The 25,038-nt window shown below is 50.9% G+C and overlaps 3 protein-coding genes across 3 annotated transcripts; 2 read left to right on the top strand and 1 right to left on the bottom strand.

Annotated features, from left to right (window-relative positions):
- The first annotated feature begins 26 nt into the window (after positions 1-26).
- LOC120647893 (cullin-3B-like) lies at positions 27-1,992 on the top strand. Its single transcript, XM_039924708.1, has 3 exons — positions 27-163; positions 1,331-1,471; positions 1,572-1,992. Exons 1-3 carry the CDS (start codon positions 27-29, stop codon positions 1,990-1,992), a joined length of 699 nt encoding a protein of 232 aa, XP_039780642.1.
- Positions 1,993-9,917: 7,925 nt separating this feature from the next.
- Positions 9,918-15,101, bottom strand: LOC120642588 (nodulation receptor kinase-like). Its single transcript, XM_039919200.1, has 12 exons — positions 14,441-15,101; positions 14,036-14,186; positions 13,765-13,836; positions 13,612-13,683; positions 13,368-13,436; positions 13,087-13,268; positions 12,538-12,758; positions 12,080-12,206; positions 11,937-12,005; positions 11,542-11,731; positions 10,838-10,970; positions 9,918-10,623 (listed from the first exon to the last, which is right to left on the bottom strand). The coding sequence occupies exons 1-12, from the start codon at positions 14,517-14,519 to the stop codon at positions 10,282-10,284; spliced, it is 1,707 nt and encodes a 568-aa protein (XP_039775134.1). The 5' UTR covers positions 14,520-15,101; the 3' UTR covers positions 9,918-10,281.
- A 3,673-nt stretch (positions 15,102-18,774) lies between these two features.
- On the top strand, positions 18,775-20,398 carry LOC120651002 (protein PHOTOSYSTEM I ASSEMBLY 2, chloroplastic-like). The gene is made up of 4 exons (XM_039928328.1): positions 18,775-18,846; positions 19,305-19,542; positions 19,632-19,760; positions 19,870-20,398. Exons 2-4 carry the CDS (start codon positions 19,348-19,350, stop codon positions 19,939-19,941), a joined length of 396 nt encoding a protein of 131 aa, XP_039784262.1. The 5' UTR covers positions 18,775-18,846; positions 19,305-19,347; the 3' UTR covers positions 19,942-20,398.
- The last annotated feature ends 4,640 nt before the right edge of the window (positions 20,399-25,038 follow it).

The raw sequence follows: 25,038 nt of genomic DNA, 5'->3' as shown, positions 1-25,038 counted from the left end.
ATCAACATATGATCAGGGCCGTCAAAATGATCAACGACATGTTAATCTACGAGCTAGGTCTCCGCCTGTGGCGCGACCACTTGGTGATGAAGATCCGGGAGAGGCTCACCGGGGCGGTGAAGCCAAGAGGAGGCGAGGACGATCAACTGGCAGCAGATGTAAGGCCAGTCTCAGTGGGAGTGTCATCGACATAGTTATCTAGATTGGAATCTTAAGAAATGTGCCAATAGAGTGTCATGGTGATGACCCTCTCCTCACATTTCATGACACTCCCCTCTTCTCTCTCCTCATACTATTGGTATATGTTAGCAAATTTAATATCTATGACACTCTCATGACACTCCGACTGAGATTGGCCTAAACAAGATGCAGGCCCATAGTCAGCAGGCATGACAAGAAGTTACGATGTACTAGCAGCCATGTACCGATGCACGTGTCGCACGTTCACCAAAAGAAATCTAGAAACCATCCATATGTTAGAGCAAGAAACAAAATTTTGTTGATAAGCTTTGGGTAGGGTTAGGGGTGATAAAGGAACTATAAAATTTAAGGGCCGGACTCTAAAATGACTGAACTCTAATTTTATATAATTTTAAACTAAAATATTTAAGGATTTTATTGGGCCATGAAGAGGTCACTAGAGTCATGATCCATTACCGGCCATGACCCATTACCACCCCTAGGTAGGGTAAAGTCAGAAATCATGCATATATAACCGGGTAATCAAAGACGTAAACCCCATCGCTGCCATCTTACTCGTTCCCCTTCCATTACCCCATCTTGCTCTAGTGACGCGGCGGCGGCGACGGCCGGTGGGGGAACGGTAGGTTCTCAAGGATTGGATCGAGGAACCGGCGACGAGGAGATGACCAAGGATCTGTCGACGAGCGGAGGCGCGAGGAACCGGCGACGAGCTCACGGGTTATTACTCGCTCACCCAATCGTGTTCTGGAACTAGTGTCAAAGTCTGTGATGAATCTTCTTCCTCCTCCTCTTTGGGGGCAGGGCATGATGCAATGCAAAAGTGTTAATTTGTTCTTCACTTGGATTGTTTCGATCTGTTAAATATTAATTAATCTAGCATAGTTTCATCTTTATCTGCGAGTTTGTTAAACTGGTCCTGAATTGCGAACGAAAACACAGACACATTTGCCTCGGATTTCCCCAATCATCCAATGTTTTGTTGAGCGTGGATTCCGTAGTTGACGAGATTTAATTTACGAGTTTAATTTCATCAAACATATAGATTGCAAATAAATTTACATGCATGGATGGATCTCCCAGTTTACATAGATCATGATCCTATTCGTAACTCACAACTCATGTGCAGGCATACGATGGAGAAACCAGAGCGTTTCAAGCACAAGCAAGACCCGGAATTCTTCGCCGGAGCATGCATGATGGCGACGCAGGCCATCAGGGAATTCTACGCTCAAGGCAGCACAACCATGTTGCTTGAGATGCTGCACAGGTTGATCATCTTCACCTCTCACTCTCATCAGCCCCCATTCTTCTTTTCCTTGTGTCTTCCCAGTTGATCATAACCGGATCAATTTCTATTGAGCCGACAGGAACGCTTACTATATGGTCCTCTATAAGAAGGGTGCCGATCTGTACTCGGCCGTGGAGACCGCCATGGCCTCTGAAGTTCAGAGTCTCTGGAGGGCTCTGAACGACGCTGCTCCGGCGGAGTTCTTGCAGGAGCTGCTGGCCAAGTGGAATCAGCACATCGAGGCCGTCAAGATGACCCGAGACATGTTGATGTACATGGATTGGACATTCGTCCCCACCAATCGGAAGACGCCCATTCGGGAGCTGGGGCTCCGCCTGTGGCGTGACCAGCTGACAAGCTCCGACGAGGTCCGGGAGAGGCTCACTGAAGCGGTGAAGCGGAGAGGAGGCGAGGATGAACTGGTAGCTGCCGTGAACAAGATGCTGACAGAGCTTGGTCCGGACGTTCCGGGTTTTTTCTTTCAAAGGGTATTTGGTTAGCTTAATAAGAAGAGTGGATTGTGCCCTATGAAACTAGTGCTCAATAAAGGGTATTAAAAAGGATATTCCATCCGTTCTAAATATAGATCGTTTGACTTTTTTGACACAAGCTCGACCACTCGTCATATAATTTAAAATATTGTAGTAACCTATAATTACTACTCTTTATGTTCGTCAAACAGACAAGTACTATATACTCTTATCGCTGAAATAATCTCTATATACGATTCACACATCAAAGCAGGGCATCCTATAGGGCCACGTCATCTACTTTTCCCGATCGTCGGATTGGCCAGGCGGATGGTCCAGATTGTGCCATTCTCGGTCATTTTGCAAAAAGCACCCCAACTTTTAGCGAAATCAACTTGTAGTCTGTCCTCCACTCCTCTCTCAAGTGTTTTTGCGAAAAAGTTCTCACCCTTTAACGAAATCAACCGCAATATGACCTCCTCTTTATGTTATTTTTTACAAAAAAAATCATAACTTTTATTAAAATCAACCCGCAGTACAACCTTCCCGATTCATAAAAATTTGCATATTAAATCTTAAGTTTTCATAAAATCAACATGTAAATTTAGTTAAACTACTTCGTTTTCACTTCAAACTTAAAACAGAGCAAAAAATAGTTTGATCAATCGTCGTAACTCGCCCATTGCGGGGGACCTTAGGCTCCTCCCCGCTCTAACCGATGCCGCCAGCCAATGGAGCCTCTGGCTCTACGGTGGAAATCCAGAAGCTGGCTGTCGGATGGAATTGGTGGGCACACAACATCCATTGGCGGGGGGTCGCACCGGCCACCCCATGGACCCGTCGCCCACAAACATTTCCCCCTCCCACGCCGTCCCCGAGACCTAGCCTCTTCTCTGGGAGAGAGCACGCTCAAGGAAAATCGCAGTGGGAGGGAGAAAACTCAGGCGAGGCGCACGAGATCGAAAAAAGGAAAGGGGCCCACAAACCGCCTCCGTAATCGACGAGTTCGGCGCTTAATCGGCTCGGCCGCATTGTTTCTCGCACTGGAGCTCGGCGCAAAATGCGACGCCAAGATCGTTGTCTCTCTTTTTTCTCTTTCATCCACCTAGAATTTTGGAGCTGTCTTAGCTATAAGCCAAGCTGACATGGTTTATTGTACCTGCTCTCACTCTGCCTCTGCGTGCGTGCATCGCTGCCAGGTCCGCTGCCCCGTGCATCGCTTGTTTGCTTGGTGCCCTGACAAAGCTGCCTGGCCCAGGCAGCGAGCCCAAGCGTCCGATTTTGGTGGTCTGGGGTCAGGATCGTTGCCTGGGCGGCATGCTGCCTGGCAGGGCTGCATCCAAAAGCCTTAAATAACTCCCTCGCCTCCTCTGTCTCTCCTCCGTTCTCACCTCCCTCCTCATCCAGCCTAGGGAGCCGACCCGCCTTGACCTTTCACGTTGCGTTTGAGCGCGCCTGCTGATCTGCGATTCCTTTCCAGTCCACACGACCACACGGTTACGAATGTAGGAAGAATATACTTCAGTCTGAGACTGGTTTTATTCAACAAATCATGTACCTTAGTCTAGTATTTCCAGATACTTCCTACCTCATTTCACGTTACGAATGGAGGAAGAATATACAGCTAAGTTTTCAATTTCATCTATAGTTTTGTGCATGTCTATTGCCTAAATATTCGATCTCGATACTTATCAAGAACATATGACGCCAGTGAACAATAAAGATGTGATAGACAATTGCCTTCACATCGGGCACTGCAGCCTCCGGTGGCTCATCAAGTTTTATGTGACAGATCATGAGCTTCTTGTTCAGAAGCCTATGATGAAGCTTTTACATTTTTTTTTCTTTGAGGTTTTCTGATAAAACTTTACGGCAAGTTACTCTTGCTTTTCGTTACATGTACTATGTGGGATAACGGAACAAGCGTGTAGTAGAGCGCCCATATAAGAACCATACATGAACTAAACTTGAAAACTCTCTCTGTTGACAAACCCAGAAGGCCTACTTGTGAAATCTGTATGCCCATGATCTGTTTTTTTTTGGTTGTTGTTGAACAAAACCCATGATCTTTTCGGCGGTTTAGAGTTTCTACCTGCTGAGTAAGACCTAGGTTTGGTGTATGCTACAATGCAAGATGCGTCAGCTGGCGGGTTACTTTTCGGTTTTTCGACTTTTCTTCTTTTGCCTCCTAAAAACTATCAGTATTTCTGTTAGCTAATATGGTTAGCTTTTGTACTTGCACGGCAAGGCTATCGCCTGCCTTGTGCCTTTCTGTTTCACGCATAGGATCAGATCGGCATCTCCCACGTGATTCTGTTTCTATAAGTCACGGTGGTTGAGATTGCCTAGATTAGGTCCCTATATATTGTACCCTGGTTTCTCATATGACAATTAATCCAATATTGCATGATCTAAATCTTCTATCATGGTATCAAGAGACCGTCACGATCCGTGACCTCTCGCTTCCGCACCCCAGCCGCCGACGTAGCTGCGCCGCTCCCCGTCGTGCCCATGGCGCCTCAGCCACCTCCCTCTGACGACAGCGCACTCACTGCCGAGCAGCAGGAGCACGCGGCTGCTGAAGCTAAGAAGCTCGCCGCCGACCAGGAGGAGAAGCGCAAGGCCCTTGCCGCCGAAGCCGACGCCGCTGCCCAGGCCGCTGCTGCCGCCGCAGAACGCGTGCGCGCCGCCGCCGCCGCCCTCGAGAAGGAGCGGCGCGCCGCCGCCGATCTCGCCCATCAGGCTGAAGAGGCCCGCAGACGGGCCGATCCACCCAAGGAGGATGACGACGACCCACCAGCGGACGCCGCCGCCGCCTTCGAAGCCGCTGTCATCGCCAATCTCCATGCCCAGGCCGCCGGCGTGGAGAACATCCGGACTCTTGTGTCCGTCGTCCTTGATCCGCTGTCCAATCACTATGATCGGTGGCGTGATCTCGTTCTCCTCACCCTGGATCGCTACGCTCTCTCCAGCCACATCCTCTCCGATGCCGCCCACCCTGGTGTTTCGGCATGGAGGCGCATGGACGCCGTCGTGCTCTCCTAGATCTACGGTGCGGTCACCACGGAGATCATGGACTCCGTCCGCGTCCGCGGCGGCACTGCTCGCCAGGCGTGGCTTGGCATCGAGGCGCAGTTCTTGGGCAACAGCGAAACTCGCGCGCTGCGCCTTGACGCCGAGTTCCGCGCCTTCTCTCAGGGTGAGCTGTCTGTCAGCGACTACTGCCGCCAGATGAAGTCCATGGCGGCCAAGCTCCGGGACCTCGGCGAGGTCATCAACGATCGCACCCTTGTCCTCAATGTTCTGCGCGGCCTCAACGACAAGTTCGGTCACATGCGGATTCACTTTCGCCGTGGCCCGTTCCCTTCGTTCGACGAGGTCCGCAATGAGCTACTCCTCGAGGAACTCATCACCGGCACTCCTGCATCGTCTTCTCCGAGTGCTCTCCTCGCCAACGCCCCGAAGAGCTCCGGTACGCCAACGCCGCCTGCTCCCAGCACTGGTGGCCCTGCGACCACTCCTACCGGCAGCGGGCCACAGCCACGACCCTCCACCACGGCGTCCTCCGGCAACTCCAACCGCCGCCGACGTCGGAACAAGGGCAACAGCCCGTGGCCGTCCCTCTACAACCCCTGGACGGGCAAGATCACCACGTGGCCTAACCAGGGGGGTGACACCGGCCATCAGCAAGGACAGCAGCGCCCTCCATCTCACCAGAATGCGCCGAACCCGCGCGCCGGGAACCCGCAGACGGCCCAGGCCTTCCAGCAAGCGCAGGCCTATCAGCAGGCCATGCTCGCCGCCTACGTCCAGCAGCAGCAGGCGCCGCGTCCTCCGTCACCACAGTGGCAACAGGCGTACTACCAGCAGTAGCCTCCGGTGCAGCCACCTGCGCCGCCTCTATCCTCGCCATGGACTCCTTGGTCAGGCGGGTGGGATCAGCAGCATCTTGCCAACAACTTCAGCACGATGACTCTGAACCCCCCCCCCCCCAACACCACCGAGTGGGTCGTCGACTCCGGCGCATCCGCTCACATGACGCCCGACATCGGTAACGTCTCGCTGTTTCGCCCGCCACGTTCCGCTTATCCTTCCTCCATTATCATTGGCAATGGTTCCACTCTCCCTGTTACAGCTTCTGGTCATTCAGTCTTACCTGGCCCCTTTTATCTTAATAATATTCTTGTTGCTCCTGATATTATTAAGAACCTTCTATCTGTTCGCCAGTTTACCACTGATAACCATTGTTCCATTGAGTTTGACCCGTTTGGCCTCTCTGTGAAGGATCTTCGCACCAGGAACGTGATCACCAGGTGCAATAGCGCTGGCCCGCTCTACTCGTTGTCCCTCCCGGCGTCATCTTCCTCACAGCGCGCCCTTGTTGCTGCCACCGCCACACCAGTCGACACTTGGCATCGCCGCCTTGGCCACCCCGGCTCTGAGGCACTGTCCAAGCTCATTAGTACTACAGCCATCTCCTGTAATAAAAGCACAATCGACACCTTATGTCATGCATGCCAGCTTGGTCGTCACATCCGTTTGCCTTTTCACAATTCAAACTCTCGTGCACTCAAGAATTTTGATTTGATTCATTGTGATCTTTGGACATCTCCTGTGTCAAGTGTGTCCGGTTACAAGTATTATCTTGTCATTCTTGATGATTGTTCTCATTACTTATGGACGTTTCCACTTCGTCTGAAGTCTGAGACGTTTGCTGCACTAACCAATTTCTTTACATATGTGCGAACCCAGTTCGGATGTCCCATCAAGAGTGTTCAATGTGATAACGGCCGAGAATTTGATAATTCTTCTTCCCGGTCCTTCTTCCTTACCAATGGCGTGCAGCTACGGATGTCTTGCCCGTACACCTCCTCCCAAAATGGTAAAGCTGAGCGTATGATTCGTTCCATTAACAACATCGTGCGCTCCATGCAGTTTCAGGCGTCCCTCTCTGCCTCTTACTGGGTCGAAGGCCTTCACACGGCAACTTACCTGTTGAACCGCCTCCCCACCAAGACGCTCGACTTCGGGACGCCCTTCTTCCACCTGTACGGATCCCACCCATCCTACGCGCATCTCCGTGTGTTCGGTTGTGCTTGCTACCCTAACCTGTCCGCCACAGCGCCGCACAAGCTCTCGCCTCGGTCCACCCTTTGCATCTTTCTTGGCTATTCCTCCGATCACAAGGGGTACCGGTGTCTTGATCTGTCGTCGAACCGGATTATCATCTCTAGACACGTTGTCTTTGATGAGGCTTCCTTTCCCCGTTCCAAGACACCACCATCGACCACTGACCTTAAGCTCCTGTCTACTGACCATACGACCAGTGTTCCCCCCATTGGTCCTCCTTCTTCCCATGCAGGTTGTGACGGCGGCACTCCAGGCTTGCCATCGCTCGCGCCACGCGCGGCACGTCCTACACCGGTCCTCCACCCGCTCGTCATCGCGCCACGCGCGGCCCCGGCGATGCCCGCGCCACGCGCGGCCTCCTCCGACTCGGCGACGCCCGCGCCACGCGCGGCCCCCTCCGACTCGGCGACGCCCGCCCCACGCGCGGCCCCCTCCGACTCGGCGACGCCCGCGCCACGCGCGGCCCCCTCCGACTCGGCGACGCCCGCGCCACGCGCGGCCTCCTCCGACTCGGCGACGCCAGCACCCCGTGCGCTGGTCCCCCGCTACCGCACGTGTACACACGGCGCCCGCGTCCGCCCACTGCGACTGGCTCTGCGCCCAGCCCGAGCAGTGCTGCGGCTGGCCCAGCGCCCGGACCGAGCGGTGCTGCGGCTGGCCCAGCGCCCGGACCGAGCGGTGCTGCGGCTGGCCCTCCCCTTCCCAAGGGTGCCGTGCCGGTCGCCCCCGTCGTCAACAACCACTCGATGGCGACCTGCGGAAAACATGGCTTCCGTCAGCCGTCCCTCCTCCATGCCTCGACGACACCATCGCCCATCCCCAAGACATACAGAAGCGCACTTGCTGACCCTAACTGGCGTGCTGCCATGGAAGAGGAATTCTCTGCGCTGATGTCCAACAACACCTGGGATTTGGTGCCTCGGCCCCCAGGCGCCAACATTGTCATAGGCAAGTGGATCTTTCGCCACAAGTACCATGCTGACGGCTCCCTTGATCGCTACAAGGCACGTTGGGTTCTTCGAGGATTCACGCAACGGCCTGGCGTCGACTACGATGAGACTTTCAGTCCAGTCGTTAAGCCCGCCACCGTTCGCACAGTCCTGTCCCTAGCTTTGTCGCAGCAGTGGCCTGTTCATCAACTCGATGTGAAGAACGCCTTCTTGCATGGCACCTTGTCTGAGACGGTCTACTGCAGTCAGCTACGGGGTTCCTTGACACAGCTCGTCCTGATCATGTTTGCAAGCTCAACAGATCGCTCTATGGATTGAAGCAGGCACCTCGTGCGTGGTACAGCCGTTTTTCTACATTCCTGCTCTCCATTGGTTTTGTTGAAGCAAAGTCGGACACGTCATTGTTCATCTATCGCCATGGTCATGACACCGTCTACTTGCTTCTCTATGTGGATGATATTGTGCTCACAGCTTCCAATCATGCTCTCCTTCGGCGCACCATCACCGCTCTGCAGCAGGAATTCTCGATGAAGGATCTCGGTGAGCTTCATCATTTTCTGGGCATTGCTGTTCAGCGCCGATCTGGTGGATTGTTTCTCTCACAGCGACAGTACACCCTGGACATTCTGGAACTGCCAACATGACTCAGTGTAAGCCGTGCAGCACACCAGTGGATACCCAGACTAAGCTTTCAGCGACAGATGGTAACCCTGTGACCGACGCCACGGACTACAGAAGCCTGGTTGGTGCCTTGCAGTACCTCACCTTCACGCGGCCAGATATCTCCTATGCTGTGCAGCAGGTGTGCCTTCACATGCATGCTCCGCGTGAGCCTCACCTATCGGCTGTGAAGCGCATTCTGCGTTATTTGCGCGGCACCCTTGATCATGGGCTCCTCCTTCGACCGTCGTCGCCTTCCGAGCTTGTGGTCTACACTGACGCCGACTGGGCGGGTTGCCCGGACACCCGTAAGTCCACCTCAGGCTTTGCAGTTTTCTTGGGCTGCAATCTGGTTTCCTGGTCCTCCAAGCGCCAGACTACGGTGTCCCGTTCCAGTGCTGAGGCTGAGTACAGGGCAGTTGCAAATGGTGTTGCTGAGGCTTGTTGGCTGCGACAGCTACTTCTGGAACTTCACTGTCCTCTCACACGGTCCACACTTGTCTATTGTGACAATGTAAGTGCTGTGTATCTCTCCACCAATCCGGTTCAGCATCAACGTACGAAGCATGTTGAGATTGATCTCCACTTCGTCCGTGAGTGTGTTGCTGTTGGTGACGTTCGTGTGCTTCACGTTCCGACGACATCCCAGTTTGCAGACATCTTCACCAAGGGTCTTCCTACCTCAGTGTTCACAAAATTCAGGACCAGTCTGAACATCTGTGCACCCGAAGTTCAGACTGCGGGGGGGGGGGGGGGGTGTTAGCTAATATGGTTAGCTTTTGTACTTGCACGGCAAGGCTATCGCCTGCCTTGTGCCTTTCTGTTTCACGCATAGGATCAGATCGGCATCTCCCACGTGATTCTGTTTCTATAAGTCACGGTGGTTGAGATTGCCTAGATTAGGTCCCTATATATTGTACCCTGGTTTCTCAGATGACAATTAATCCAATATTGCGTGATCTAAATCTTCTATCAATTTCTCCTTTCATCCTTTGATACATTTGAAATTGACAGACATCGATTGCATTTGTTTGGTCGTAAGGCTTTTATGTGATGATCATAGGTCAGCTTGTTTGTGACCTACACTTGCTTTCCTAAATTTTACAAGAGTTCTTCAGACAACAGATTTCAATATGTATTTGTTTCAGTGGCGCCTGCTCAGCAATATAGCAACACTTCAATAATGAAGTGATGGTAAGTCAACATATATTCTTCTTTTTTGGGAGGAGTTGCGTCAACATATCTCACATTCCAATGTTTGTCGTTCAAAACAATGTCCAAAGAATAGTTGCGCCCATACGTTCACCAGCTTTTAGGTGATTGAATCAATGGAAATCTTACAGGCAAAACTAGCCCATTATCTGGGCTTCAGAAACATTTCCCGGTGCAGGTATAGCTGATCTGTGCTCTCACCACGGTGGGTACTGTACATGGGTACAGGCTACAGACATGGGTAACAATTCCCCCCATGCCCTTCTCAGGTGCTCAAGGCTCAGCGTCCAAGCTCAGATGTGCCCTGAACAAGGGTATATCCCTGATGGCACCTGTTGTGGGATCATAAGCACAATCCATAGTCCAGTTACCTAGGAAGTGAGGGCATCGTTTGCAAATGTCCCTTTATCGGGTCAATTCGCGCTGAACCTGATGCAGAAATCTTCCTGTCAATTGACAGATAGCGATTGGACCCCAGAGTCCCGGTGCTTTCGATGGACCTCATGTACTCGGATGCGTTGTTCTCGATGATCAGTGCATCTTCCAGCTCCCTGAGAACATCCTCCATGCTTGGCCGGAAGGTCGAGAAGGGCTCGGTGCATACCAATGCAACCTCAAGCACTCTCCACATGGCCTCTGAACAATATTGCCCTTTTATGCCAGGATCCACCATCTCTTCGATCTTGTACTCCCTTATGTAAGGTTTTGCCTGCATGATGTCGGATCAATGTAGATTATTTTTGGAGTTGTGTAGCTGAAATATAGCATTTTTTTTGTCAGAACTACTATGATGAATATTTTAGCAATCACAAAAACTAGAGGATGCAGGCAAAGGATTGCAAGCCTCCAAACAGAAGCTGTTCATTTGAGTACATTTGATTGAGATGCACAATGGATGGCTATAGAGTGTAATGTGAACATACCCACTCAACTAAGCTCCATTCATCACGGGGCCTTTTGACATCAAGAGGTTCTCTTCCTGTCACAATTTCTAACAGGACTACTCCAAAACTGAAGACATCACTTCTGGTGGATAACACCTGAGTGGAATAGTATCTAAAGGAAAAGGAAGCATCAGTAAATCATGATGAATATGTTCCGGATGACTCGATGCATGATGATTCGAAATTTCAACTGACCTATAATATTGAGAAACTGACATATGATGTGTGGTTTGTTCTATGGTGTCGAATTCTTAAAGAGAGAAATTTTAGTTAGTCCACATTTAACAATGTCTAAAAATCAAGAAATTACACATGCAACAACTCTTCGTTTACACAATTATATGCATTTCTAGAGTTCAAGTTGCAGTTAAATTTTTGGATGATTTAAAATGAAGTCATTTATTGAAATTATAGGATCTGCTATATTGCAATAATGTTGGTCACAGATTCTCAGTTGGACAGCGGAAATATGCAACTGAACATTATCTACTGGGTCGAAACATTGTTGTTCAGATTAACTTAGTCCCAAATGCTATGTTCAGGTTGATGGAAACATTTAAATTTTTCTCAACGTTATTTTTCAAACAATATGTTGTTCTATCTATGTAAATCACTGCTGCTCCAAACTTAGTCTTTGATCCTCTAATGTTTATTGCCAAAATGAAAGTCATGAGAAAACTTACTCGGGATCCAAATATCCAGCAGTTCCTCTCACTTCCATTGATGGATTGCTGTCACCCTCCTGAGGTGCATACTTAGAAAACCCGAAATCGGCTACCTTGCCACACATGCTGTGATCCAGAAGTATGTTGCTTGATTTAATATCTCTGTGTATGATACAACGCCCTGCAAAATTGTGCAGATATACCAGCCCTGAACAAGTAAAACAAGCAATGAGTTATGCAGAAGTAGAAATAAAAGGAAGCATTCATGCTGTTCAATATTTATAGACCAAAGGTCAACATAAAGCAACAAGATATTCCAGGAATTGCACAAAAAAGAATATTTAGTTTGATTCCTCTATAGGACAAAGAGAAACAAGCAGAGTGGGTATTCACAGAACAAAGGTGCTTCTTACCTCTTGCTGCACCAATACAAACAGATAGCCTGGTAGGCCAATCAAGAACTTTCCTTTTGGATGCCTCACCTGCAAAACAAAATGGGGATTATAAATAAGGGTATAACAAGTGAAAGTAAATAAAGTTTCATGGAACATGGTACCATAGAGGCGATCCTGTAGTGAGCCATTGGACATGAATGGATATACCAATATCTGTTGATCCTTTTCACAGCAGTAGCCAATAAGTGGGACCAAATTCTCATGCCGTACAGCAGAAAGAAGTCTTAACTGTGTCAATTGGTTGATCCAGAGATCAGAGGAACTTTGCTTGATGAAATGATTAAATAGATATATACAGAAAAGATAGAAATTGAACTATCTGGAACAACTGAACATTGATGTAAAATTTGACCATATATAAAATAGAGTTATCATGGAATTTTTGCTAGATATGACAACAGACAGATAAATAAAACTTCTCAAACAACATTGTGATGCGATCAAATACTCAAATGCTACGTCCATGATTCAGAACAAACTCTTCCACACAAGATTCCTTTATGCTGGTGTGATTTTCTTTTGGAGAAAACAAAGCTAATATGGTAGAATTGGTCTGTACCTCATTGTTAAACTCACGTGTTCCCTGTTTTGATGAGCTTGATCGGACTTTTACTGCAACTTCTTGTCCATGCGGTAATGTACCTCGATAAACTGCTCCAAACCCACCCTCTCCTATCAATGTTTTGAAGTTGCCTGTTGCAGTCTGGATAGATTTGAGGGAGAAAGGATGCACCGCAGGGTTTTCAGTGTTTTGGATGCCACATTCTTGAAAAATGGGATCTGCACAAACCAATTTAAAACAAGAAATGAATTTACCTATCAAATATTTAAGCACTGGATACACTGAAACAGTGAAATATTTGCCCTGCTTTCTGCTTATTAGCCTCCCACTGAAATAAAAAATGGAATGATTCTATTTTCATGGGTTTCATGCCCTATTGCCAGTGTTGTTCTTTTTTTTGCATTCGATCATATAACTGCTGGTAGTTGTACATGTACATCTAAGAGGCTATACATGGCATGCAAGTTCTATTTCATGCCCCCAAATAAAGACTGCACAGAAATCGGAAGACCAACTACAATATGACTGTAGCAGCAGGAGACATACTTGTTGTAGATGAGCAGTCTTTTTCTGGAGAACGCCGTTCACGTTTGTTAAAACAAACAAATAGAAATCCAAGAGCAAAAGTGCATGCCAAAGATCCACAGGCAACACCGCCGATAACAATTACTCTCTGACTAGCAACTCCAGGTGGGCTTTCGTACACTTCAGCAGCACAGGCTCCATGGCTTTTTATTTTGCATAACATAAAGAAAGGCTAGTGACATTATGTTGCTGCCCCACGTAAAAGAAATATAATGTGAAAATGGATACAAAACAAATGCTACCTGAAATCCACCCCAGTTGATAAACCATCAGGTAGCTGGTTGCTTAGGAAGGGGTTGCACTTCACTGACCTAGATTAGATGACATTTGTTTGATCAAATCTTTTAGGTCGCCATTCACACAAAATATCCATGTTATGTGAGAAGCATATGAGATCAGATGGCAAAATTTGGAATTACCCATGAGTTTTATTGAAGCCTTTGTGTTATAAGGAGAAAGATAGAGAAACAGATAATTTATGCTTACAGATTGCGCAGGTGTTTGAGAGCAGAAAAGGATGCCGGAATAGATCCAGTGAAATTATTGACCTGCAGATCACTGCACCAACAAGAATAAGACATTAAAGCCAATGCCTATCAAAGCATGAATTTGTTACGGAAATCAGACAGTGAAACATACATTTCAGTTAGGTCTGTTAAGTTCCCAATCGCTGCTGGAATCTGGCCTTGCAAATTCTTGGAAGAAAAGTTCCTGCGCAAGTACCAGTTCATCACATTCTTTCTGATTCAATACCACTTGCTAAGGCGAGTACCATATTGACAAGATAAAAACATCTCAATTCACAGTACAGGACAACCAAATCTGAACATAACAGCAATAAAAACATGGCAAGCTGGTGTTCTGAAAGCACGTGCGTGAACGTTGATCATCAGGTAGTTGTGTCACTCACAGCTTGACGACGACACGGGCGCCATCCTTGGGTTCGCAAGAGAATCCTTCCCAGGTAGACAGGGAACACGGGTCCCCATTCCATGACTTGAGCATCTCATTCTCTCGGTTCCTCTCTGACAGCTCCTCCTTCAATCGCTTTGCAACATCGGCTGTGTCAAAGTCAAGAAGAAAAAAGTCCCCAATCACATCAGAAGAAAAGCTCAACACAGTCACCAAATTTGGAAGAAAACATCAGTAAGTCACGTCAGTTAGAGAAAAAAAACAGCCTGCTTTAAGCACGAAATTCCGATTCATGGTTCAATCGACCCAAACAAACCATCGGCACTATTGGCGTTGGCGACCAAAATAATCAAGAAGACAAGAATTGGAGAAAGGATTTGGCTACCACGTCAAACAAAACTACCTTGGGTGAGGCTATAGGACGGCGCGGCGGCGGCGGCAAGGAGGAGGAGGAGCCCGTTGAGGAGGAAGCGGGCGGCCATACCATGTGGGGGTGTGGCCGCTGCCGCTGCCGCTGCCGGCCGGCGGAAGGCAGGGGGCCTTGGGGGGTGGAAAGGGTCAGCAGTGGGGCGGTTGGTCGGCGCGTTGTTTTGTAGCGTCGCCGGTTGTCTGCTGGCGCTCGGGACGGCCGTCGACAGCGACGGCGGCCTTTCTTTCCCCCGCACTGTTCCGGTGCGTCATTGACCGACGGAGCTCCTTGTTTTGTAGCCGTCGACAGCGACGTCGCGCCTTTCTTTCCCCCGCACTGTAGACCGCCATGGCCTCTGAAGTTCAGAGCCTCTGGAGGACTCTGAACGAGGCAGCTCCGGCGGAGGGCGGCGCCGCGTTCTTGCAGGAGCTTCTGGCCAAGTGGAATCAGCACATCGAGGCCGTCAAGATGACCCGAGACTTGTTGATGTACATGGACAGGACATTCGTCCCCACCAATCGCAAGACGCCCATTCAGGAGCTGGGGCTCCGCCTATGGCGTGACCAGCTCCGACGAGATCCGGGAGAGGCTCATCCAGGCGGTGAAGCGAAGAGGATGTGTGGATGAACTAGTTGCTGCTGTGATGCCTGTGAACAAGATGCTGGCAGAGCTTGGTTCGGACATGCCATATATTGCTGTGAAATAACGAGTCCAAATTGTTTACCCCAGTATACAGACACTCTATTCGCTATTCTATGCTGGTAACAGGTGTTGATTTGTTGTGAGAGAAAAATAATACTGACTGGTTGGTAGTTGGTGCTGATTTGGTGTGAGAGAAAAATATTATTCGCTGGTTGTAGCAAACAGAGTGAGAAACTTCCCTGGGCTTTAAAGAGTCAACATCCTTTATATGTTCCATAATTTTGCCATGAACAGCTGCAGGGAGCAAATATAATTTGTCACCAAATTTTCAGATGTTGATTCAACTTGAAGCATTGCATGCTCCTTTCTGTAACTTACCCTCTAATCTGGAGAGACGAAGAGATTGAATATATTTTCCATTTATCTTCCTAGTAGACCTTAACGGAACATCAAAATTAACAATCTCTTCAGCCAGGCCAACCAGAGCCTGTTGACACCAATGAAAGAGTAGATGTACTACAAAAGTATAAACACTTGCTTGAGTAAAAATATAATCAATTTTGTTCATCCCCTATACATTGATTAAAGAAACTATTACTTTAAACCCAGTTCTACCGACAAACATAGGATATTATAATATTCTCGAGCCGAGCCGAGCCGAGCTCGATATCCATCCCTCGGTATGCCGACTTTGGCTCTGATTTTCTTAAGCAAGAATTGCAACTTGATACCTATATTGATTTTAGGAGACATGATGATAGATTCAGTGGACAGTGGTCTAAAAAACCTTCTTGACCTCTCAGTTAAACTAGTGCAAATAAATAGGCACACAGTTTATGATTTGGCTTAGTTGCTTCTTAAAACGGTGTTGTTGTTTCTACTGGTGGCGACGCCAAGTGTTAGAGGGCATTTTCTAGTATGGATTTGTCAAAATCAAGGAAAGAAATAAGATGAGTGATATATAGTCTCTTGGATGATTGCCTTGTTAGATCCTGTTCATTGAGAGAGACATTTTGGAAGATATGGATGAAGATGGTGTAGTCAAGATTTTCATGGCTATTAGAAACTAGAAAGCGTACGCTTGAAAAATAGTGTTGTAATCATATTTGTTATTTAAGTTTGCGTTGTTTATATTCTAAACTATTAGTGTGCTGTTTTAAACTATAGATTGTAATTTTAGACTTACTATGAATTTTAGACTTATTAGGCCATTTAGTAGTTGTGTACCGAATTGTTGTGTAATTTTTATAAAATTTTACTGAATTACTAACTGAATTTTACCAATTTATATATAAATATTTTTGTTTGGCATATCACATACCTCCGCCATGATTGTTGTGGCCCTTGCGGCGTCGTACGCACGAGCTTCTCCTTGTGACTCGGCGTACTTTGGAGATGATATAACACACTACTATAAAAATGTTTTTGTAGAGGTGGATTAAAATATATTTTTAGAGGCAGGTATGATACCTGCTTCTAGTTGTCGCAGCTAAAAATTGATTTGTAGATGCGGATAACGTGCTTGATTCTACAAATTATTTTTTAGAAAATAAAATGTTGGAATTAGGAAATAAATTTTGGCTGGGTCATCCCTACTCTCTGTAACTCTTTTCTTCTCTTTATCTCCTCCACTTTACACAATGGTTTTTATATATTTACTATTTACAATATACCAACACTCCCCCTTAAGATAGGCTAAAGATATTCAACATGCCCATCTTATTACATGCGAACTCATTATTCTTATTAGAACCTAAATCTTTTGTCAGACAATCAGCTAGTTGATCATGAGACTTACATACTCCAACTTTAAAGCCCCACTATCCATCTTCTCCTTGATGAAGAATCTGTCAATCTCCACATATTTCGTTCAATCAAACTGAATTGGATTGTTTGCTATATTGATAGTCGCTACATTATCACAATAAAATAATATAATTACTAAAGTATCCCTCATTAGAGAAAAAGATGGATTCTAAAGATCAATGGCTCAGATTTTTTTTAGAGTGGAGGAACCAGATGTTCCTTCCAAGCACCGTAGCAAGTCTCATCATGTCATCGTAGCATGCTAGCTAATTAATATTCATAAAACTCTAGTTGGGAATGGCTCATTGACTTTGAATCGGTGTCCCGTGGCTCCGTCTCTTGTCTCCTCCCGGCCAAAAACCACCCCCGCCTCCGATCAGGATTCAGGATCCGAGTGCGATCGAGAGGAGGAGGGGGCACCGCCACCAGCTCAGGCGTCAGCGCTGCGGAAGCCTCGCCCGAGCACGGCCGGAGGGGGGGACACTGGACACGCCGGCCTCCGTTTCCCCGGCCTCTCACGCGGATCCGGAGTTGCTTCATTCCATGCCTTGCCTGACCAGCTGCGCACCCCATAGCTAACAGGCTTTTGCTTGTTGTGCATGTCCTGATCTGCATCATAGTACTCCATAGCCGTGCAAGTCTATGTTTGTAGTGTAAAGTAAACTTAAACGAACTCCAGTTTTAGCACTAAGCTATCAGAGATTACAATCATGTATATGTGGACACATAGGACACATGATTGCAATTGATTAATGTGTCTGAGTCGAAATTGGCTTGTTGAGCTGCTGGCATCAAAGTTAGGCAATACCAGTAACTCGAGTATTGCAAGATAAATTGTACTCTCTCCGTTCGAAATTATAGTTCGTTTGATTTTTTAACTCCAAGTTTGACCATTCTTCTATTCAAAAATTTAAGCAAAATATCACTTCTTTTGTTATGACTTGCTTTATCAATACAAGGTCTTCAAAAATGACTTAAATTTGATTAAGTTTACACATTTTTTTTGAATAACATAACTGGTCAAATTTTAGATAAAAAAAGTCAAACGAACTATAATTTGGAACGGAGGTAGTAGAGTGTATTGTCAGATCAACGTGTGTATACTTTCTACTTGATAGCAATCCTCTTTTCAGAATTCACTGTTGCTGATATCATATTCCTTCTCCTCAGAGATTAGCAAGAAAATTTTCTTGAGGGGGCCAAGAGCGTGTAAATTACAAATAATGGTGCTAATTAATGCTTTTTTATTTTTATTTACCTAGTAACTACTCCCTCCGTCCCAAAAAGAATGCAACTCTCGTTTCTCGAGAAGTCAAACAATTTTAAATTTGACCAAATCGATATAAAAGCTTGCTAACATTTATAGCTTCAAATATACTTAATATGAAAATATATTACATGAGTAATCTAATAATATTTATTTTATAATATAAATATTATTTTATAAAAACTTGATCAATATTAAATTATTTGACTCCTCGGGAGCGAGAGTTGCATTATTTTTGGACCGAGGGAGTAAAGAGCTAATAGTCTAATCCCTATACAGCAAGCGGCGAGCGCCCTCCACAGCGCTCGGCGTCCGCCCGCCTGACGCGTGGCAGCGCTGGGTGGGAGACGGAGAAGCTCGCCGCTGGGCCTGATTTTCGGCCTGCGTCGTGCGTCGTGTGTTGCTCGGCCCACCTCTCTCCGTGGCGTCTCTCCGTGGCGTCCCTAGGGTTGGGGCCAATCGCCCGTTCTGCCGGTTCGCTTCCCTCCGCGCCACACTCGTTGCCTCCGTGCCGCCCTCGGTGAAGGGAGAAAGGGGAGGGGAGGGCGAGGCGAGGGTTTGGTGGAGCTCGAGTTGCTGTGCCGCATTTCTGGCCGGGGGTTCGGCTGGGGGTGGGGGCGCTGCTGCGCCGGAAGGCCGCCGGATCCAGTTCGACCGCCACCGCCGCCGCTCACGTTCCCTTCTGGTGGTGGCCTTGCTTCGGTAGTGAGATCTCCCTCCGCGTGGCTTTATTCTTATTTGTTTTATCCACATAGTCTAATCTCTATACAGCAAGCGGCGAGCGCCCTCCACAGCGCTCGGCGTCCGCCCGCATGACGCGTGGCAGCGCTGGGTGGGAGACGGAGAAGCTCGCCGCTGGGCCTGATTTTCGGCCCGCGTCGTGCGTCGCGTGTTGCTCGGCCCACCTCTCTCCGTGGCGTCTCTCCGTGGCGTCCCTAGGGTTGGGGCCAATCGCCCCTTCTGCCGGTTCGCTTCCCTCCGCGCCGCACTCGCTGCCTCAGCGCCGCCCTTGCCGAAAGGCCGCCGGATCCAGTTCGACCGCCGCCGCCGCCGCTCACGTTCCTTTCTGGTGGTGGCCTTGCTTCGGTAGTGAGATCTCCCTCCGCGTGGCTTTATTCTTATTTGTTTTATCCACACGAGAAGGAGCGGTGGGTGGGGGAGGCGCGAGCACGGAGCTCCTGCTCGGATGGCGGCGCAATGGAGCACCGCGGCGAGCCTGGACCGGTGGGTTGCTCACTGGCGCCTCAGCTCGCCGCTGCCGCCACCGGCCGTGCGGGCGAGGAGCACGGGCAGGATCGGCTGCGCGTCCGTGCCAAGGGAGCTCGCCGCGGCCGCGGAGGCGGAGCAGGCCGCGCCGCCGGTGGTCTTCGACGACACTGAGGTCAGTGACCGTCTCCAGCTTGCCGTTCGCGCTTCCTGCCATTATTTACCTTTGACGTTTCTCCGTGTATGCTTGTGGCTTCTTCCAAGGAAGAAGGTGTAGCCTGCGAAGCGTGCGGCGGCGCGGGGTGGCTGCTCTGCGACTTCTGCGAGGGGAAGAACAACAACGTCAAGTCCGAGGGCAGCCGGCTGTACCGCCGCTGCCCGACCTGCAAAGCCGTGCGTGACTGTATTTTTTTCTGAATTCTGAATTCCGGCCACTACTTCCATTCCATCGTCTTCTTCTTTTCCGAATTCCATCGTATCTGCGTGTGCGTCGGCGTCGCAGGCGGGATTCATCCTGTGCCCGAGATGCAGGGTGTACAAGTGCGTCACCTACCCGGAGAGCAACGAGTCATGACGGGCCCTGACCATCTGAATTACGTTTTCTTTCCTTCTGATGACTGCGTTGTGGATCATATTTCAAGTATACAGATATACAGCACACTGTAGTCTCACATGCTCTGAATCTGAATGCCTGACAAGTGTTGTTCGCATAGTGATGGATAAGTCTTTGCTGAAGGTCTTTGTGGTCTCTTGTACCTCTGCAGCATCTTGTAGTCCTTAGCATCTTGGACTGCAAGCATCTCTTGTACCCTGTAGCATCTTAGACTGCAGGATAGCAGTTAGTGTCCTCTCTAGGACAGCAGTTAGTGTCCTCTCTAGGACAACAGTTAGACTAGTGTTAGACTAGTGTTAGACTAGCATTATTGGCTTCGTTTGCTGCCCAGCAGCCTGTTGTATATATATGTGGCCACCCTTCCCGTTGGAAGGCATGGCATTGTGAGTGTGAATGAAGAAAAACCCAGAAAACTTCACCAACTTGAGTGTCATCCTATCAGCTCAATGAGAGTGAAAATTGAGTTGCTAACATCTGGTATCAGAGCCGTACTTTCCTGTAGACTGGATATCTCCTGTTCTTCTCCCTCCCAAGCAGCAGTAGCAGCTGCTGCAGCACCAGTAGCAGCTAGCGCAGCAGCACCTGCAGCAGCCCCTCTTCCACTTTCCTCACCCGAGCAGCTCGTCTGAGGCTGCGTCTTCTCCACGCAGCAGCCCCTTGGAGGCGCGCCATGTCCGACACACCGTCTCAGCACTCGGTCGCCTCGAGCGCACGGCGTCAGCGAGATGCGGAGCTCGCCGCGGCAGAGGAGCGCAGGCGAGCGACGGCACAAGTCGCTGCAGCTACGGCGAGGGCGGCCAGGCTGGCTGCAGCAGAGCTGGCGGCGGACAGGGCGGAGGTGGAAGCATAGGCGGCGGAGGATGCAGCGCGTGCGGTGGAGGTCGAGGTTGAGACCTTGCGCGGCAGCCTCAGCGGCTCCATCGCCGTCGACAACACCGCCGACGGGGACCTTGAGGAGTTGGAGAGGGAGAGAGCGCGGGAGTGGACCGCGCGGTGGGCAGCCCACCCCGGCGGCGGCGGCCTGGAGGGCGGCGCGCCCGGCGACGGACCAGGGGGCCGCGCACCCGGCGGCGGAGGCCGCGCCCCTGGCGGCGGCGCGCAGCGCGGCGCTCCTGGCTGGGGTGCGCGCGGCGGCGCCCCCGGCTACCACGGCCTCCAGGCGGTGGTCAGGGACGTCGGTCCCGGCGGTGGGTGGCCCACCCTCACCAAGACCAACTACGTCGAGTGGGCCGCAGTCATGGAGTTGAAGCTCCAGGTGCGGCATATGTGGGAGGCAGTCCGGTACGGCGACGTCGACTACGATGAGGATCGACGGGCGCTGGATGCTCTCATCGCAGCAGCCCCGCCCGAGATGCAGTTCACGCTTTCCAAGAAGCGAACTGCCAAGGATGCCTGGGACTCTATCGCTGCGGCACGTATCGGCAGAGACCGCGCCTACAAGACCACTCTCCAGGCACTTCGCAAGGAGTGGGAGAACCTGGCCTTCAAGCCAGGTGAGGATGTTGATGACTTCGCCCTCCGTCTCAACACTCTGCTACAGAAGGTGGTGCAGTTCGGCGACGACACCTACGACGAGGAGAGAGCCGTCGAGAAGCTCTTCCGCTGCGTCCCCGAGAGGTATAGGTAGACCGCTCGCTCGATCGAGTCTCTACTGGACCTCTCCACCATGACGATCGATGAGGCGATAGGTTGCCTCAAGGTCGTCGACAACGACGAGCCACAGCCTCCCTCGGGAGGCATCTCCATCGGTGGGAAGCTCCACCTTACTCAGGAGCAGTGGAAGGCCCGGCGCGGTGACAGGAGGAGGGGGAGCCCTCTTCCTCGACTGGTGGCCGCAAGCGCGGCAAGCCGCGAAAGGGGCGCGGAGGTGCCCAAGCCGGGGCACGAGGGTGTGCCGAGGGTGGCACCCGCGGAGATGCTCAGGGCGGCGCCGCCGATAGGCCCAAGGCGGCACGAGACGACGCCTGCCACAACTTTGGCAGGCCCGGCCACTGGGCCAGGGACTGCCCGTAGCGGAGGCGTGGGGGCCAAGCCCACGTCGCGGGGGCCCAGCCGGATGACGAGCCGGCTCTGTTCCTACTCCATGGGGACATGGAGCCGCATCCGGCGGCACCGCCTGCCACCACTCTACTCTACCTCGACGAGCCGCGTGCCCGAGTCCTCCTCGGCAACGGCTCCGATGACGACAGGGTCGATGGCTGGTACCTCGACTCCGGCACCACGCACCACATGACCGGGCAGCGGGAGTTCTTCTCCGACCTGGACGTCGACGTAGGTGGCTCCGTCAGGTTCGGGGACTCCTCCGCCGTGGAGATCAAGAGCGTGGGCTCTGTGATCTTCACCGCCAAGTCCGGAGAGCACCGGATGCTCACCGGAGTCTACTACATCCCGACGCTGCGGAACTCCATCATCAGCCTTGGGCAGTTCGATGAGAGCGGCTCCCGCGTGGTGACCGACAGCGGGGTCCTCCGCATCTGGGACTACCGTCGCCAGCTTCTCGCCAAGGTGGTTCGAGGGAAGAACCGCCTCTACATCCTCCACGTCGGGGTGGCCCAGCCTCTTTGTCTTGCAGCTCGCAGGGACGACGAGGCATGGCAGTGGCACGAGCGCTTTGCGCACCTCCACTTTGAGGTCCTGAAGCGGCTCGGTGCCAAGGAGCTGGTGCGAGGCCTCCCATGCCTCGACCACGTGGAGCAACTCTGCGATGTCTGTGCGCTGACGAAGCAGAAGCGGCACTCCTTCCCCCAGCAGGCGAGCTTCCGAGCCAAGGAGCGGCTCGATCTCGTACACGGGGACTTGTGTGGCCCGGTGACACCGGTCACACCAGGAGGACGGCGCTACTTCCTGCTGCTCGTCGACGACCTCTCCCGCTTCATGTGGGTGATGATCCTCGGTAGCAAGGGAGAGGCTGCGGACGCCATCAGGCCCGCTCAGGCTGCTGCGGAGGCGGAGAGCAGCCGCAAGTTGCGCGTGCTGCGCACCGACAACGGCGGAGAGTTCACGGCGGCCGAGTTCACGGCGTACTACGCGGATGAGGGCATCCAGCGCCACTACTCCGCGTCGTACAGCCCGCAGCAGAACGGCGTCGTTGAGCGGCTGTAAGGATCACCGGGGTGTCCGACCCTAGAGGGGGAGGGGGTGAATAGGGTCGCTAATCGCTTTTCTATCCTAGGGCTTAATCTAATTGCATAAGATAAACCTAACACGTCCTACACATGCTAGTTATGACTAAGGTTTATCTATGCAACTCTCTACTTACCCCTAAAAACTTGCAACCTATAGACAATCCTAATCAAACTAACTAGGAAAGTAAAGGCACACAAGAAAGAGTAAATGCGGAAACGTAATAAGGTAAGTAAAGAGGTAAGTGCAAGAGGGATGCAAACTCCCGAGTAGACACGGTCATGTAACGTGGTTCGGCACAAACGCCTACGTCCACGGGACACCGAGGCTCTTCCGATCACCATCTTGCACTACGCCACCAAGGCGATGCCGGCAAGTAAAGGCAAGTGCACACAAGACACCGAGTCTAGTGCACCGCCACCGTCTCTCTCGGTCACCCGGCCGAAATCCACTACGGAGCTTCTCCACCAAGGAGGGGGCCTCCTCTTCCCCCGCACAAAGTGTCGTTGCCACTCCACACCAATACGGAGGGTCACACGACGGATCACAAGTTGCTTGCCGCAGCAAGACTTCTCTCAAGGGAGCTCTCGCAAGAACTAATCCCTATTACAAGCACTAAGCACTCTCACAAGTGTGCTTAAGCCTATATGATGTACAATGAAGCTCTATGGTGGTTGGAGATGTTCTTGGGTGTGTTTGGGATGTTCAGCAACTCCAGCACACTTCAAATGGACGGGGTGAGGTGTATATATAGGCCACCAAGTCTTGTAGCCGTTGCTCCAACGGTCAGCTGTAAATCTGCGTATCACCGGAAGAACCGATGCCTCTTGGTGGGGTAGCGTCGGTTCATCCGGTCACTCACAACATGAAGTAGCCGTTGAAGTCCTGACAGCTGACGCAGAGACCACCGGTTGAACCGATGCAATGCACCGATGCCTCACCGGTTCAACCAGTGCTGAAAGAATCTTCTCCTGGACGCTGACGTCATTACACCGGTGGTATGCACCGATGCACCGTCGGTTGAACCGGTGCTGAAGAAACTTCTTCTGGGCACTTGACATCGTCTCTGGTACAAAGGACGGCCATTGCACCGATGCCCTATTTTGGACCGTCGGTTCAACCGGTGCCTATAGGCTGACTTGGCTTCGATTCCCTTCTGCACCAAAGTATCATGGCATCGGTTCTTCCGACTACCACCGGATGCTCCGATGCCCTGGCGTCGGTTCTTCCGGTGCTCCTGAATCGAAGAGCTTTCAGGAACCCCCATAGGGGCGGCCCTTCGGGCCTAGCTACGCCTATCTTCTCTTTGTCATCACTTGAACCTAAAAGCCTGAGAATGGTCATCTTAACAATCATATTAGTCCAAGTGTTGTGTATGCCATCAATCGCCAAAACATTATATTGAAATATGGCATGAGAGGCCATTTTCGCTACAGCGGCGCAACCAGACGGTTGTGGGGGTGGCCCGGGCCCTCCTTAAGCAGAGGGGGATGCCGGCTGTTTTCTGGGGAGAGGCGGTGGTGACGGCCGTCTACATCCTCAACCGCTCGCCCACCAAGGCACTCGATGGCATGACGCCGTATGAGGCTTGGCATGAGCGTAAGCCGACGGTCTCCCACCTGCGGGTCTTCGGCTGCCTCGCGTTCACCAAGGAGCTTGGCCACATCGGCAACCTCGACGACAGGAGCACTCCGGGAGTGTTCATCGGCTACACGGAGGGTTCGAAGGCCTACCACATTCTCGACCCGGAGACACAGCGTGTGCGCACGGCGCGCGACGTTGTGTTCGACGAAGGGTGAGGATGGGCGTGGGACAAGGCGGTGGACGACGGCTCGGCTCCGACGTACGACGACTTCACCGTCGAGTACGTCCACTTCGAGGGAGCTGGGGGAGTAGGCAGCTCTTCTTCGCCGAGCATGCCTACCCCGGTCCCCG

Source organism: Panicum virgatum, chromosome 1K (assembly GCF_016808335.1).
Source record: "Panicum virgatum strain AP13 chromosome 1K, P.virgatum_v5, whole genome shotgun sequence".
Lineage (NCBI taxonomy): Eukaryota > Viridiplantae > Streptophyta > Magnoliopsida > Poales > Poaceae > Panicum > Panicum virgatum.
The sequence above is the reverse complement of the archived record's forward strand: the minus strand, read 5'-3'. Positions and strand labels throughout refer to the sequence as shown.